The sequence below is a fragment of the Coffea eugenioides genome, chromosome 10, assembly GCF_003713205.1.
Source record: "Coffea eugenioides isolate CCC68of chromosome 10, Ceug_1.0, whole genome shotgun sequence".
NCBI classification, from domain to species: Eukaryota; Viridiplantae; Streptophyta; class Magnoliopsida; order Gentianales; family Rubiaceae; genus Coffea; species Coffea eugenioides.
In genome coordinates, this window is record NC_040044.1 from 11496865 (window position 1) to 11514579 (window position 17715).

The following is a 17715-nucleotide window of genomic DNA, read 5'->3' on the forward strand; positions in this document are numbered from 1 at the left end:
CTTGAATGAGAAAAATAATGAAGCCAAAATGGCTGGAAAATTTGGTAAACACAAAGGGCGTGCTGCCCAAATTTTCGCTCAAGGACTAAGTTTCTATTTGAATTTGTATATTTTCGTTTGGCAAATACTATGACCGTTTTACCATCCCAAAACATGATACCTCTTCGATTTGAAACGCAAAATGTTTACTTGCTCCGTACCCAAAATATAGAAGTATGAGTTAGGGTTTTATCGGCCACAAGTGAACTACTTTCAAGTACGGTTTTAAGAGTCTTCCTTTTCCATATGATTTTCATCAAAACCCTTGTTATATAACCTCTACTTGAATATATAGTGACTTTTAGTCATACAAACGATTCTTTACGATTCCGAAAGAATATTTTCTTAGCCTATCTATTTGTCTTTTGATTTGTCATTAGTCAAATATTTTCCGTTGGAATTCTATAAGCCTTTTTAAGCTTGGTTTTGCGATTGATTTTGAAACCCTAGTTATTTTTGTTCACGGGTCCAAATGTCCTCGTTTCACTTTAAAGTCTTTTGTACGTTCTACTCAATAATTGTCGAGTTTCTTTGATTGCACCTAATTGTTGTGCTAGATGATCTGTAATATTCTTTCTCGTTTAATTTAGGTTTTCTCGATGACTGAGGATAATATCCGGAAGGATATTTTACCTGTTATTTTGCGTACATAGGTGAGTGTTCCTTGTTTGTTATATTTCCTTGACTTATTGGCTTGTTATTATTGATTGATAATGTGTTAAGTGCTTTCAATGATTCTTAATACGAGTTTTCTAGGCGAGTGTGTACTTTATCGCACTTGACCTAAATAAATGTGAAGTTTTCAATGATTAATGATTAAATGCTAGTTGCGCATGAATGTAAGCCGTTTGGCTGAACTGGGCCCTGCCCTTCGTTACCGATCGACTCGAGCCTGAAGCGGACTAGGTCGGGCGATATGGTGGCCCTGGGTGAATTTGGTATACTCGAGTATTACCTTGTAGTCCGGCCACGTCCGGATGGGTGGAGTCCGGCCAACGTCCGGATGGGTGGAGTCCGGTCAACGTCCGGAATGGGATGAATGAACGAACGAAGGCACGAGGGTTTTACTTCTCAAAATGGAAATTTTCAAATAATTGGAGGAATAAGGGGAAATGTCAGGGGAACGAACGAACGAACGAATAGCTCCATGTGAGCCCGTTTCCTTTTAATGAATGTTACTATCGCTTTCCATTGTAAACATTTCTTGAATTATTGATACTCCATGTTTAACGTATTGAATTGACTATCTGACTATGTGTTCGGAACCTCACTGAGCTTTTCGCTCACCCCTTTAGTTTTGTTTTCCTTAACAGGGGACGGCGAGCAGGATGAGAGCATAGACTAGCCTAGTCTAGTTCTTTTGTTTTTCTTTGTAATGGTTCTCGACTTAGTGCTTGGCACGGGCTGGACGTATGAAGGATTGAGAACCTTTGCATATTCGATCTTTATACTCCCTTTTGGGATAGCAATGTATATAAGTTCCGCTTTAAGTTGGGATCGCTGCCCTATTTATTCTTGTGATTTATTCCGATTTCAATTGAGAACTGTAGTGAACAACTGAGTCCCGGCGAGAGCTGGGCAGGCGACCCGTCGAACCCTGGGGTACGCCCTAGGGGGAGGTGGGGCCGTCACAAGCGTAGGCTTCTTCCCGGGCTAGGAAGGCTCGTCTCCTCGGCCCCTCTTCTGCCCCGTCGCCTTCTTTTTGCTGGCGACCTGCTTGGAGGGGGACTGAGATTGGGAGGCCTCCTTCTAGGGAGCCGAGCTGCCCCCAGGGGTCGGAGAGGCCTCGGAGGCCTTTTTCGCTGCCTCTGGCTGCTTGGTGGGAGCGACCTGCTCGGGTGGCGCGCCCAGTAGCCGGGAAAGCTTCCGCACTGCAGCAGACATCACCAGGTCAGTAAAAGAAAGAAGGAAACAATAGACTACGGGAGCCTAGAGGCGGCATTACAAGTGTCGTAGTCGGTAGGCGAGGGCTCCACTCCTTCGGGGGATCCGGACAATGTCCCCATTAGCCCGGCCGCGGATATCTGCTCGGTGGAGGACTTGCCCGCATAGAGCTTCACCTTGGAGCTTACCAGCTGGCTAAGAGCTTCGGGGTCCAGGTCCTCCGGGTAGGGGTCGGATTCGACCTCCCCGACCTTCCACATATCAGGGGGAAAATGTGTGGACTTAACAAAGAAGAAGTCCCCCTTCCAGTTCTTCACGGAAGAGGGGATCCCGTAGAACAGGTCCTGGGTGCCCTTCCCACCCCGAACCTTGCCAACAATTCGGCGGGAGAAGTAGTACCACCCAGGAAGGGAAAGCTTGAGGGTGTAAGAGGCTCGGAAAAGAGAAAGAGAATAGGGAATGGAGCAGATTTGGCAATAGATCAGGAACGCAGTAATGATCCTGTTCGAATTGGGGTGGACTTGGGTGATTCTGAGCCCCCAGTAGCTCAGAATCTCGGCTAGGGCCGAAGGGATGGGGAGTCGAAGCCCTGCGACCAACTGCTCCCTATAAATGGCTACGAAGCTAGGGGGAGGTCGGCTAGCTCAGTCGCTGGGCCCGGCAGCCCTCGGCTCGAAGGCCGGAGGAATGGAAAAGGACCTAGCCAGCTCGGCCACGACCCCGGGTGAGAGGGTGACCTCTTGCTGGTCAGGTTGACCGTAGTCGATTTCGGGATCATCCCCCTGCTCAGCAGCAGGGGTCCCTTCCGAGGAATCCCTATCCTCACCTACCCCACCCTGGGCTCCGCCAGGGGAATCATGTGGGGACTTGGGGGAGGGAATGGAGATGGCCTGCTGATCGATGAAAGCATCAAGTTCGGCCGCCTCATCCAAGGCGCGGGCGAAAGGAGAATGGGCGGATGGAGAGCTCATAATATCAATGGGCTCGAGCAGGTCAGGAATGTGAAAGTTGGGATTAGAAGCAGAGGAAGAAGAGAGAGGAGGAGGAGAGGATGAAGATGAAGATGAGGACGAAGACGAAGATGAGGACGAAGACGAGGAGGAAATGAGGATTCTGGGGGCTCTACGACGGGCCGGAGTTTGGGATGCGGTGGAGGTAACGCCGGAGCGATCCGACATAAAATGCAGAAGGTGGCAGAGGAGGAAAAGAAAGTGCGAATGAGGGGGAAAAAGAACTTACTGATGATCGGAGTGGAAAGGGATGGAGGAACCGCCGGAATCTGGGTACTGATGGCCGGAAGTCTTGCCGCAAGAACCTTTGGGAGTCGAAAAAATACGTGAAGAGAGGAAAATGGCAAATAGAGTCTGAGAAAATCTGGGAGTCCCTATTTATAGGGAGCAAAATGGGGGGAAACGGCTGTTTGAATTTAAACCGCCCCATGTGAACGCATTTAAGAGCGGTACGGAGACCGAAGAGACGCGACAACTGAAAGGACGCGGACGCAGCTTCCCAATGACAGCACTGTACCGGAGGTGACCGCGGCAGAGCAGTGCGATGCTGGGCTCCCACGTGGTAAGGGTATAGATTAGGTCTGCCTGGAAACCCTACCTAATCTAGGGGGCTAGTGCAGAGGCCCCGTCCTGGGCCTATACACGTGGCAGCCCAGGGATGCCTGAGTTGGGCTTAGACCCCGGGCCCATGGGAACCGTCCCGCGGCCCCCCGCCGCTAGGGCTCCAAGGGGCTCCAGAGAACAATCCCGCATAGGTCGGGATTGATCCCCCTCAGTGCGGGATTGAGACTATTCTGGGCAGGTCCCGAAACGTACGGAGGTCGGACTCCTAAGCAGGTATAAATAATAACGCACACCGACTGCGCAAGGTACGCTCACTATTTGACAATAACTCCCGTCCGTTTACTTCCTGTGAATCTCACTCGCCGGAAAACTAACTTGACCGTCGGAGTGCCCTCGGGGACGACCTCGGGGCTCCCCTATTAGTTCACTCTCTTGTTCGCTTTGCAGGTTAGGGACACGCTCTTCTCATCAGCACGCCGAGCTCATCAGGTCAGCTCGGTCCGGGGAAGTTCCGTGCTTCTTCAGGCCTCAAGATAGGATGCTTTTAAAATTCAAAAATCAGGTACACTTTCTTTGGCTTCGGATCCTCTGTCCCCAAAATAGTCCATGTCCCCTCTGTCCCTTATTTGTACAGCTGCCACGTGTCTCTAACCTTTTGTTAACCCAAACTCAAATAAAACCGATAATAATCGGTTTACAAGTTTGTTAACCCAAATTCAAACAAACCGATAATAGTTGATTGACAGGTTTACTCAAAATCAATTAAAACATATAACTCAAAACTATTAAGTAATTAATTTTAAATCATCGTATTTACATAATTACGAGATGTAAAAAAATTAGAAAGAGCTAAATAAGTTGATATAAACACACACATGGTTGATAAGAATGTTAGATATTGGAATTTGATTCTCAAAAAATCATCTGCTGGATAAAAATAAGAGAATAGTAATAAAATTTCAACCACTCTTACTAAGTACACCTAAAAACCCTGCTAATACTTGAATAACCATGGTCTATCATGTTGGTTTGTAATATCAACCCTTGCCTATTCATAATTCAAAACTTCTAAAGATTGTCGGATTTTCCATCAGTTGTGCATCTACAAACAAAACCACCAGGACATGGCATGGGACAGCCGCAAATTTCATTACAAGCAACCAAACTTGAACTCGGTTGGCTGGAAATGACATTAAGGTCTATAAAGTCATTGACACTTGATCCACTGAACTTGTGTCCTACTTCAACCTGTAAATGTAGAAAAAATAATCATAAATACTAAAATATTGAGATGAAATTCTCATAACATCAAATACTATCAATGGACAATTACTAAGTTACCTGAAGTAAGTCTGTCAATCTCATAGAATCTTGCAACTCTTCAAGAAAATTAAAATGTGCAACTTGGTTCATTTGATTTGGAGCTAAAACTGGAATCTATTTTTAAAAAAAAAAAAGCAATAAAGAGTGAATATCTACGACGTAATTAAATACAAATAGACGTGCTTAAATATCGAATGACATTAGTCAAAAATAAAAGCTTTTAACTATAATGTTTATCACTGAAAAAGTTTACTTTGATCACTTTGACTACTAAAGGCTTTACGGCATTACTGAAAGGGGATTGTACTAGTTTATTACTGAAAGGGGCTTTACGGCATTACTAAAGGCTTTACTTCAATTAGATACTAGTTTATGAACCATATTGACTTCACAGTGTATATAGATACTTATATGAACAATGATGTTGAGAGGGGATTGTACAATATTGTTCCCATCGCATACAAGTTCCAATGAATACAGGTAATTTCTAATATAACAAGACAAATCATGAATCAAATATATTGTAAAATTGGCATACATGATCTATTGATTTGTTTTACCTGGATAAAGATGAAATTGAATCTTGCTACTTGATCCTTTGAGCGTTTTTGCTGCAAGATTAAAGATATAATGAGTGAATCAAAATACTTGTTAGGGTTTAAGAAAAAGATGATTTGGGGTAAAAAATAAAGAAGAGTTTTAGTTGATTTCTATGTTTATGATCAACAAGACTCTTTTTTGTTAAAAAGAAAATAAAAAATAGTTTTGAGTTATCTGTTTTAATTGATTTTGAGTAAACCTGTCAATCAACTATTATCGGTTTATTTGAATTTGGGTTAACAAAACTTGTAAACCGATTATTATCGGTTTTATTTGAGTTTGGGTTAACAAAAGGTTAGAGACACGTGGCAGCTGTACAAATAAGGGACAGAGGGGACATGGACTATTTTGGGGACAGAGGATCTGAAGCCCATCAGCAGTGGACTTTGAATCCAACTTTGTTTAAGAAACTTTTATTTTTAGATAGTAACCAATTAGTCTTGGATATTCATTACTTTATTCCTTTTTAGAAGAGGTTTTAGTTAGGTATAATATTATAAAATAAGAGTGATTCGTGTTTAGTAGGGGACTAATTGTGGGGAGGGGATTAATTTTGGGGAGAGAGTCTTATATAAAGAGAGAGGCGACAGATGTAAGAACATTCTTTTAGAGGGCGGCTCTCTCTATCTCTTTCACTCTCTTGTGAATCCCATTTTTCTATGTTTTTCTCTTTTTACTTTCATCTCTATTTGACAGATAATAAAGGCTTTTGGTTCTACAATGAGATCTAATTTGATTTTTTTATGTTTCATTAGTTCATGGGTATTTATAAATTCTATGTGCTTTCTTGAGATAATTATTTTGCATGATTAAATATTTGGTCAATATTTAATTGTCAGAATAATCTATCAACATCTAAAATATCAATTCCGTAATTTTTAATAGTTTTAGTATTTATGGTTAGTGATATAATTTGATTGTAGTAGAAACTTTCGAATATATGTCATGGAAATATATAATCCAATCTAAATGAATCGAATCTGCGAGTTAGTTGGCTAGAATTGGCTTTTCTAATTCTTAATGATTTTGAAAGATCAAATCCTAATAGCTTGTTTAGGGTTGCCTTTTGATTTAAAAAGTAACTATAGAGCCTGCTGTGATTATTGAGAAAGTAAGGAAAGATTGGTTATTAGAGTTTGTTAACAACTATAACCAATTTATTTATGAATATATGATTTTTATCCTTGCATCAATGATTAGTTAACTAGAAGTTTGTATATTATTAATTTAGTATTATTTTATTGTTGCATTTTTATTTACTTTTAATTAAGTTATTTAGTTAAATTTCTAAAAATCTCCCCCCTCTCATGTTGCTTGTAGTTTTTGCAAAAAAATAAATTAGCCAATCCCTATGGATATGACCTTACTCGCCATTGCACTCAAAAGTAGATATTAAGAGTAGATATTTTATTTTTGGTGATATTGACTCCCATCAACAAGCACCAAGAATGACTTTTGCCTAATTTTTCTTTTGTATAACAAGAATTAAAACTTAAGTTGTATGTTATTAGCTTAGGTGATTATTTCGCTCCCTCTAATTATGAAGTTTTGACTCCGTCACTCGTAAGTTTGTAATGACTGCATCGGAGGACATGAATCCCTGCATTTAGCTTATGATGCTTTGACATTTAAAACTCAGATGATGCTTTGGCATGTTTGTGAATTTTTTATCCATTTTTTGGACAGTACAGTATTTCATTATAAAAATTAATATAACTTAAGGTGCAATGAGAATCATAGGAAAAATCAATGTGGAAATAATACCCTGCTTTGTTTTGACTGGGGCAATTATAGCCACAAATGGAACCAAGAGTTTCTCCAACTTTTGCTAATAACTGATGACCTTTATAGAGTGGTTGGCAAATTATAAAGACTATAAACGTTAAGACGTTAACATGTATTGCATGATCTTTTATATATAAGTTATTAACGTATATTTACTGATGAGATATATACCTCTATTTTGAAAGCATTTAGAGAGTATGTGACTGTATAATGGTTGCATATTTTCTACGCTTGAAATGAACTAAGAAAGAGAATAATGGGATTCTTTAATATCCTAAATGAATTAACATAATGTGAAAAAAATTATTTCCAATATATTGGAAAATATTAATAAAATGGAAAAACATGGGCAATCAACTACAGGCAGAAAAACTGCAAGGCAGCCATCTAATTATAAGCACTTCTGTCATTTCTAGTTACTGGAGTACAAATATGTTTTGAATCCCTGAAGGCCATGTTTGAGCATGTTTGCATCTCTTATCCTTAACGTAAGTACACATATCATTTTCAAGAAAGAGGCAAAGAAGTTCTTCTGGCCTGCCTGGAAGTGAATGCTTTTTTAATAATAACGCGGTTGGAATTAACTACTTTCTATATTTTTAAAAACCAGGTCATGACAAATGATCACCTAAACGGTTGGTATTTAGGTTTCAATCATGACCTTTTTTAATCAACTAACACCACCAACTGAATATTAAAAAGACCTGATTAGTTGTGGCATGAAATTTGTGCATGAATGTTAACTTCTTAACTTCTGGATGGTACGTTTTATCACAAAACCTTTTTGAGTTTGGATCAAATTGATGCTCTAATTTATTATTGCACATCCAACTAAGTATATTTAGTCAGAGGATCCAATCTAAAAAGGATAATTAAGATTGAATTTCTGGCTGCTTCTCATTGCTAACTCTTTTGCGCTAAGGACTAATTTCGAAGTATTAGTTGTACTCTGAACATTCAAACAAAGCATATCATTAGGAACCTGTTGGAAGTAGTCGATATCAGTTGGAGGATGTTCAACAGAAAAAAAATCATTATATCTAGAACTACAAGGATTTCAAGAATAGCTTCATGACCTTTTCAAACTTTTTACCATCAAAGTAAAAGTTCAATCAAGAAATTAACACTGATAGGAGACCGTTCCAATTGGTATATACCTTTCTTGCTCTTTCTTTCTTTCTTTTTTTCTTGTAGGAACAGGAAAGGAAAAACCGACATTGAATACTTCGAATAATTGGCCATAAGGAGATGTAGCCTTATAAATTTGGAGCAACATGCTCTCATACAATACAAATCGAGTGGCCTCAAATCTAGACATTCCATGCTTGTTAGATCGTACGCTATCAGCCCAAACCAATTTTATTAAAAGAAGCTAAAGTGCCCAATGAAAGTCGAAACATTTTCCAGTAAAGCGCTAGCAATGGTGCGTAACATCGAGAAAAGAAAAATGGTAAATTACATATAACCCTCCGGTGGTTTCGTCCATTGCCACATGAGCTCTTTAATGTTTTAAAATATCCACTTCACTCCCCTATAATTTTGTGTAAAGCAGGATTTGATAGAAAATAACCTATATAACGTTGTTAGTTAAAATACTATTAGTACCCTTACTTAAATGCTAAATTAATCAACGGCGTAACCGGCTTGTATAAAAGTATAAGGAGATTAAGTGGATAAATGTAAAAATCATAGGAGGGTAAAATGGATACTTATACAAATCATAAGGGAGTTACGTGGATATTAAGATTTTATCACATGCATTTTTAAAGCACTTTTGATACAAATGCCATAACTAATTGTGTATTCCATCCATTTTTCACTTTATATAAAGTCACAGGGGGTTATGTGGTTATTTTAATACCTTTGAGGGGTCATCTAGTTTTAGGTAAAATCATAGGGGGGTAATAAATAATTTATCCAAAGAAAAAAGATTCAAGAAAAAGGAAAAAAAAAAAAAGAGTTCAGATGAGAGACTTAGGCAGCTAAATGCATGTGCCTAGTTGTTGGGGAAAGTTCGCTCTTGCTGACTAACTTGCAATTTTAAAAAGTCACCAACCTAACATGATGGCCTAGTTGTCAAGGAATCTGATTTTCTTCATGTAATAGTGAAAAACTTGGTGACTTAGTCAATTGAAACATGCCTATATATATACCTTCAAATCTTTGCCCAAATCCCTCAAACCATCAACCAAAGAGTTAGTGTAAGAAATACTAGATCTCATCCACAACTACCATGGGAACTCCATTCCTGATAACCATAGCCACAATGGCACTACTTTCATCCCTTGCTATCGCTTCTGATCCGAGCCCTTTGCAGGATTTTTGTGTTGCAATCAATGATCCCAAAACTGCTGGTAATTCCTTATACCTATCAGAACATGTTGCAAAACATTTTTCTTTTTCTAAGCACAATTTTCGTATCCTATCATGTTTGCTTTAACCTGTGAGTTCTCTCTTCATTATTATTACTCCCCCCGTCCCACTTTGATAGTCCTGTTTTTCTTTTTCGTCTGTCCCAAATTGTAATCTACTTTCCAATTGAAGAATGTAGTTGTATTTTAATTTTCCTAAAATACCCTTATTCAATGTAAGTTGTTGTTACTATAAACCTACTCCATTTAATGAGAGTTGATTCTTTTTTTACCATCAATTCAAGTTCTCATAAAGTTGTACTCTAATTAATGTGAGGGTATTTTAGGAAAATAGCTACCTAAATTAATTGTTCCAACAAAGTTAACTACTTTTTATTAAACTGTGTGAAAAAAGAACCAGAACTATCAAAGTGGGACGGATGGAGTATTATTATTTTTACAACATCGTGCATGATACCTAATAAGACATGCAAAATTCAATGTGGGTTTGTCTTGTCTCATTATTACATTATTAACGGCTAGTTTTTTTAATGCAGTGTTTGTGAACGGAAAGATTTGTAAGGACCCAAAGGTTGTGAACGCCAACGATTTTTTCTTTCAGGGACTGAACATACCTCGAAATACAGCAAATCGACAAGGTTCTAATGTTACTGCTGTGAACGTCAACAATCTAGCTGGGCTCAACACTTTGGGAGTTTCCCTAGCTCGTCTCGATTTCGCTCCTTATGGCTTAAACCCACCCCATACTCATCCTCGTGCAACCGAGGTCCTATTCGTGTTAGAGGGCGTTCTTAATGTTGGGTTTGTCACTTCAAATCCACCAAATAACATGAAAAATCAACTCTTTACGAAAACGTTGAATCCAGGAGATGTTTTTGTGTTCCCTGAAGGTCTGATTCACTTCCAATTTAATGTTGGGAAGACGAATGCTGTTGCATTTGCTGGTTTTGGCAGCCAAAATCCAGGAGTCATTACTATTGCAAATGCAGTCTTTGGATCAGATCCTCTCATTTCTGCAGATGTTCTCGCCAAGGCATTCCAAGTCGACAAGAAAGTCATTGACTTACTTGAGGCACAGTTTTTGAAATGATCCATGGATTTGTTCTAAATTTCTACCAGCATGACTCTTGTGCTATGTATGCACAGGGCATTGCAATGATTAATTTGTAATACTACTTTATTATATGTATGAGAATAAAGTGATTTTTGTTAATTACTTAATCTGTCCTTTTAGATCAAGTAATTTTTGCATATACAAGTCAACAAGGAAGAAAAAAGGAGTTATGTTGAATTACCAAACGTCACGTGGCTTGTCCAAGCTCAAAATAAAATGGTTAGTACACAAATTGAAGGTGACAGCGTTAGAAAATAATGACCTTGCTGAGTTTTATTGATTAGACTTCATTCCAACGTTGTCGAGTAGAGGACTGAATTATTAAAATTTGAGAAACGTAAATGAATTGGCATCAAATAACTCGCTACAAAATTCTCTTAGAAAAGTTAGCTTAACACCAAAGTTATCTCTTCTGTTTGCTAAACAAAAAAATTTGCACCGGGTTAATGTTCTTTTATGGATATAACAAATAAAATGGCTGAACAAAAACAAAGTTTAAGGTTCAAAGATGGCTTCAAATAGTAATTCTAAATCACTTTCCTTTAGATTTTATTTGTCCAAAATTCGTGTACAAAAGAATTTGGACAAATATCCTTTAGAATAATTTGAAATTTGTTTGTCTTCTACTTTTGCACTAAATGAGACAAACACAAACTTGAAATATGATGCATTTTTTTTGCACATAATTCTAGATAGTAGAAAAATGATTTTCTGCAGCTAACCACTTTCTACTTGACCTTTTATAAAAGAGAGATTGTAAAGTGATCAAGTGTGCTACTTTTGTTCAACTAATTTGTAATTTTCTTTGAATTATGTTGGTCAAAAGGTTCCTCAATACTAATGCAAGTGTTCAGATATTCTTCAGTGGTTTAGACATCATTTGGAGGTTAATTAACCACCAAAATACAAAAATGTGCCAAAACAAAAAATTGAAACTTGTTGATTGCTACTAAGGATTCGACCGTGATCCTAATGGATCCATTTATGGATCCAGTTTGACAGGTTTCAACAAAATTTTCACAATCCTTTGGAGTGAATCCGGACTTTAAATCCATTTCACTTTCCATAGAATCCAACGCCGGATTCTGAATCCATGGACAGATTCTCAATAATCCATGGCCGGATTCTCAGTTTTGAAAAATCTTCAACATTTTCTTAGTCAAGGGCAGAACTAAGGGCAGGGAGGGGCCACCATCTCACAAATTCTAGAAATTCATGTTTTGTCTTCTATAAAAGTTTAAGAATTTTTAAAATATTCTATATATATTTAGCTATTTTCTCCCAAGTTTCTAGAAAATCATGCTCTCTCTTTTTAAAAGTTTGAGAATTTTCAAAATTTCCTATATGCATTAAGCTATTTGTCCCTCGAAACTTTTCAAAAAATTTTATATTGACTCCAAAGTTTATATGTGTATGCATTTCACTCCCTCAAATTAAATTTTCTAATTCTGCTACTATTCTCAGCAAAAATTTGATCAGGATCTAACATGTCAAATATTTTTTTTATACTCCTAAGGGAAGTGTATAAAAACGGGAATATTGTTTGTACTTCTGTAAACAAGGAACCACATTGTTTGCGGTGTATACGTGATGAATAGCATAATTTACTGCATTAATCCAAAAGAAAAATTTTGTGGTACATCTTTAAGCCTTTATATCACAGGCCATGTGCATCACGATCAAATCATAAAGGACTTTTGCATAGATATAACCATCTAGAATATCTGCAACATGAGAAGTAAGCTTGATCAGTGGCCTAAACGTGGGGCTTCATACAGTGGCGGAGCCAGAAATAATTGTTAGTGGGGGCAAAAATAATATCAAAATTTCTTCCTTATCTTTCCTAAAAGTAGTACATAACAACAATATTCACATAAACTATATTACATCTATTTAGTGGGGATCTTGTATATTCACATGGAAGTCTTTTATTGGTTTTTGGAGCAATAATTGGACATGCCAAGTTGTCGCTTTGAACAGATATAAAAATTTCTATTTAATGAGTAATATAACACAAAATTACATAATAATACAATAATTTTCTTTAAAAAATATATGAGAAACCTTTTTTTTCCGGCTAACCCCATATGCAGGGAGGGACGCCACCCCCTTATATTATTAAAGACCACAAAGCAAAATTACAAAGGCTTTAATTGTGAACAGTTCTAATATGTATGACGGGGGTCTGTGATCTATCTAAACCCAAGGCCCCCCTCGCCAATCTTGGTAAATCGGACTGTGATGTATACATGACAATATCCTCAGACTATGCCCACACCTTGGCTAAAGCATCCGCCACCTAATTCGCCTCGCGATAACAATGCCCCACTGTCCATTCGAAGCCCTGGATTGCCAATAACGTTTCTAGCTCCGACCGAATTAACCACGGGCACCTCGATTTATGTAGCATTAAGTTGACTAACACAAGAGAGTCCTCCTCCACCTGTATACGCGAGAAGCCCTGAAGAAGACATAGCTACACCCCAAACAGTAGAGACTTGACCTTAGCTTGGATACATGTCAGCTCCCCAAATGGAATAGAAAACCCAAAGAACAATGCACCAGATGAATCCCTGAGCACACCACCCCCGCCACTAACTCCCGGGTTGCCTAGTGAACATCCATCCGTATTTAGCTTACAACTCCCTTGGGCAGGGAACTCCCAACGAACCAGTCTAAGGGAGTATCGAGGCCTCCATCCAGAGATATTGGAGTAGAATGCATACCAGGAGCCAAGCCCAACAAACTCCCCTGCATACTTCCTGCAAAATATCCCCACTATATCTGCCAGTATACGGTCACAAATGGTCTGCCTACGCAGGCACTGCCCTTCAAAATGTGCAAGATTACGTGCTAACCATATATGCCAGCAGATTATGCTAGGCAACACTGTGTTTAGCGACTCCATACGAGAGTGACGTTTCGGTTGGCACCACCAACCAGTCAGCCGTGAATGCACCCATGTCCCTCTGTACAGCACACCCACACCGTCCCCGAAAAATGCCTACAGGAACTAAGCTAATTCTCCTTCCGCGAAGATGTGTTCCAATGATTCGGATTGCGAGGCCGTGCAACAAAAACACTTTGATGGGCCATACACATGCAATCTCCCTAACGACGACGCTAAAGGTAGCGATCCCGCAACAGCCGCACCATGAAAAAAGATATCTTGAGCGGTAACAAAGGATGTCAAACCCTGTCAAACATGAACGAAGAAGGCGTCTGCCTACTGAGTAGCACGTAGGATGAAGCAATCGAGAAATCCCCTGACTCCGTCAACCCCCACACTGCACAATCATGCGCAGACCCCGCTGGGGCAAATTTAGTAACAATCTCTGAAACTATGTCATCCGAGACCCAGCGTCGCAACAAATGTTGATTCCACCATCCGTTCGACACAAAGTCAACTACTAAGTGATCCGAGACACTTTGCAGGTACTGGCACAAAGGACCGGATCCTAGCCAATTGTCAAACCAGAAGTTACACTGACCAGACCGCACCAACCACCAAAGGTTTTGCTCCGCCACCTCACGTACTTGGAGCATTCGACGCCACACATATGAGCTGCCCTGCATGAACCCCACCATGCATGGATGTCGACAATACATGGCCCGCATAAATGTCGACCATAAACAATCACTCGTTCGGAACCGCCACCATAATTTGATCGAGAACGCTGAATGAACCTCCAATAACAAATGAGCACCTATCCTCCTGTGCCGAGTCGGCACACAACTCTTTCCACTTGATCCAATGCTGAAAAACCTTTTAAAGTAACCACAGAGCTATAGTTTTCTAGGGGACAAGGATATAAAACTTCTTGTTTTATTGAAAAGTCACCTCCACTTTCTTTAAAAAAATTAGGTTTATTTTATTTTTACTAAGCAATACAATTACTCTATATTTTTACTTTTACTGAAAAATTCACAAAATTCATTTTGTTTATGTGGAAGGCCATTTTTTGAATTTTGCAACATTTCGTTTTCATTAAGTTACAAAACTAATTATATATATACACACAACACACACACACTAAACAACATAATAGGGGTACAATTGAAAATTTTTCAAAATTACATGGGTCATAATAGGGGCATAACTGAAAAATTCTACTATTACATGAGTAGTAAAGATATATTATGAATGGTGTTGATTTTTTAATATAATTTTTAAATTAATTTTATTGGGGTGTAATGGAGAAAAATTCTCTTCAGTGCAATGAAGAGGAGCCTAGGCTATTAGATCTTATCTCCCATAAAATCAAGATCTATTCGAAATTGAATTTGTTTATTTATTATTAATTTTTAATGTAATTTTATCACTTTATAAAATATTTAATTAAGCCTTGATTTTATCACTTTATCACTTTAACTTTTAATGTAATTTTATCAAGCCTTGTTGAGTCATAACAAACCAAATGGTATATAAATTTGAACTCAATTTGATAACATAGCGAATCTTAATCACTAGGGTCAGCTGAGTGGCCAAAAAAGGGTTTAAGAGTCTTCAAGTTGCCATCACAACTAGAATCAATAGGAAGATGTTAGTAGCTTAGAATTAAAGATGAAGAAGAATATAGAGGAAGGAGTGTAGAATGAAGACAGAAAGAGAAAGAGAAAAGCAAAGAAAGATAGGAAGAGAGTGAACGAGAGAGAGAATTGAGCAAGGAGGAAGAATCTTTTTTTTTTTGTTTAGTGCGTTGGAGGACTTAAGGCCCACTAGCTTTCTACAAGCCTTGGGGCAGCAAGCCCTATGATATTTTCAAGTAAAAGACTCCTCACACTATCTGGTGGTTCTTGCACAATTGTCAATCCCATGTCCTGTTCCAGATTGCTCTTAGGGAAACAATCAGCTACTCTATTTCCTTCTCTCCATGTATGGATTATCTTGCACTCCCAATCTGTTTTCACCCACTCTAGAATCATCTTCACCAAGTTTGCATATGGTCCCTCCCTATTCTTCTCCTTTATTAGCATAATACTGGTTAGTGAATCTATTTCTACCTCAATCTTCCTGATGTCTTCCTCCCATGCAAGTTCCAAACCCCGGATTATGCCCCATAGCTCAGCAGTGACATTGCTAATTATTCCTAAGTTTGTGCAAAATCCCCTTTTCCAGATTCCCATTTCATCCCTAATTACTCCTCCTACCCCAACTTTCCCAGAATCTTTCATTCAGTTATCCGATACAATTTCTGTTATATCTCTTGCCTTTAATGCATAGCCATTAGTATTCTGACTCGTGCTATGTACAGATTTATATTTCAATTCAAAACAATATTTATATATTATTGTATAGGATAAAGTATATGAAAAGACAAAAAAAAATTTAAAGAAATGTATACTTAACATGTTAAAAAAAGTTTATTTCATAAATACAAAATAAAATTTCTTAATTTTAATATTTTAAATAAGTTGAAACCAAATTTTGTTAACCTATTGTTTGTCAATATATGATAATAATTTGAATGAAATAATAATATATAACGATTTATATGATAGAGCAATTGTAAACTTATTTATCAATATATCATGTTATACCTATACATCAAACTTTTTAACATTAAAAATATAAAGTACAACTAATTCATTTTCCTCAATTTTAGAAAATTATTTCTCCCATCTTTTACCTGCTAATTGGCTATCTGCTACATTCTATGACTTTCAAACCTCTTACTACGGTACCATCCTTCCTGTCATATCCCCATAATCCCATCCTTTCTTCTTCCCTCTCTCCGTCCAATCTTGTAATAGTTCACCTTCCTTTTCAACTTTTTCCACCACTCTTTAACTCCTTGTTATTGTCTTTCCCTCATCTATAGCTAGCCTCTAGCTTTCTATCATTGCCCCCCTCCCCCCCCCCAATTTTCTATTATTTTCCTTTCACCATTCTCCCAAACCCTTTAAATCCATAATTTGTTTTTTTAGGCTAGTAATACTTTATTTTTTTATTTAGTGGTTTCATAATTTAGGATTCACAAATGGTACCATTATTGATATTTTTAATCCAAGACCAATGAATATTATTTTCTTTTTGTTTTCTATATAATTTGCCCTTTTAGTTAGAATTAGTAAGTTGAAGGGTAAAATATTGTTATTTATTTTTTTACTTTTAGTAGGCTTGGTGATTTTTCCTCTTTATTTACCCTCACATTAATATATTTCAAATCAAATCCTACATAAGTGGGCCACTTCTTACTTTTAAATTCAAAAAACATGAAAGGATATATAACAATTAAAAAAATTCAAAACTCTATAAAAAAAAAAAAGGAGTTATAAACATTTTGATTTAATCATCCTGAAAACCCTCCTCGCAATACATATAGATATATAGATTATTTGTAACAATAACTGCCACTAAAGTAAACGACCTAGTTTAGGGCTCGTAATCACTCGTATTACAAAAGGCAGGTTACTTTATGTAAAATGACAATTATAATAATTTTAAGTTCCTGGCATTCCCTTGCCCTTAAAACACAGCTTCTTCTCAAGCTTGAAAAGTAGGAAATTGATGGTTGATAAAACTCTTATCTTCCTATGAAGCTTGATCTTCCTCCTTGATGGTTCCATTTTTTTTTTGTCGCAACGGTAACATTCTTATAATCTAATCTATCCTAATCTAGGGGGATAGGGAGCTAATAGGAGTAGAAACTCCATCTGAGAAAGCCACTAAAAGCAGCCACATATAGTGGCAATTTGGTGGGAGACAAGGGTTGAACCCTTGTCGACCTCCTAACACCACCAAAACTTAAATGTTTGGCGGTGACCACTAGGTATCACGCCCCATTTTAGAAAAATAAAATAAGTGATTAGAAAAATATAGTTTTTTTATTAATTTTTATTTGAAAGTTGGGTTTTGATTTTAGAGAATAAATAAAGAAAAAGGGTCTAAATAGGACTTAAAAATGCGACGATTTTAGCCTAAAATAAGTCAAAAAAGAGTTTTAAGAAAAAAAAGGAGTCACCGCTTGATATTGAGTTAAGGTGTACCAAGTCATCCAAAATGTGTTTTTTTTAAATAAAA

General features: G+C 37.7%; 2 protein-coding genes across 2 annotated transcripts; one reads left to right on the top strand and one right to left on the bottom strand.

The window, feature by feature from the left end:
• Nucleotides 1–2567: 2567 nt before the first annotated feature.
• LOC113750430 (putative protein TPRXL) lies at nucleotides 2568–3101 on the bottom strand. Its single transcript, XM_027294404.1, has one exon. It carries the CDS (start codon nucleotides 3099–3101, stop codon nucleotides 2568–2570), a length of 534 nt encoding a protein of 177 aa, XP_027150205.1.
• Nucleotides 3102–9400: 6299 nt separating this feature from the next.
• Nucleotides 9401–10684, top strand: LOC113749849 (putative germin-like protein 2-1). The gene is made up of 2 exons (XM_027293717.1): nucleotides 9401–9559; nucleotides 10114–10684. The coding sequence occupies exons 1-2, from the start codon at nucleotides 9439–9441 to the stop codon at nucleotides 10665–10667; spliced, it is 675 nt and encodes a 224-aa protein (XP_027149518.1). The 5' UTR covers nucleotides 9401–9438; the 3' UTR covers nucleotides 10668–10684.
• The last annotated feature ends 7031 nt before the right edge of the window (nucleotides 10685–17715 follow it).

Coding starts and splice junctions, on each gene's coding strand:
- LOC113750430 (XM_027294404.1), bottom strand. CDS start 3,101: ATGTCGGATCGCTCCGGCGTTACCTCCACCGCATCCCAAACTCCGGCC.
- LOC113749849 (XM_027293717.1), top strand. CDS start 9,439: ATGGGAACTCCATTCCTGATAACCATAGCCACAATGGCACTACTTTCA. Junction 9,560..10,113: donor CAATGATCCCAAAACTGCTG/GTAATTCCTTAT, acceptor TTTTTAATGCAG/TGTTTGTGAACGGAAAGATT.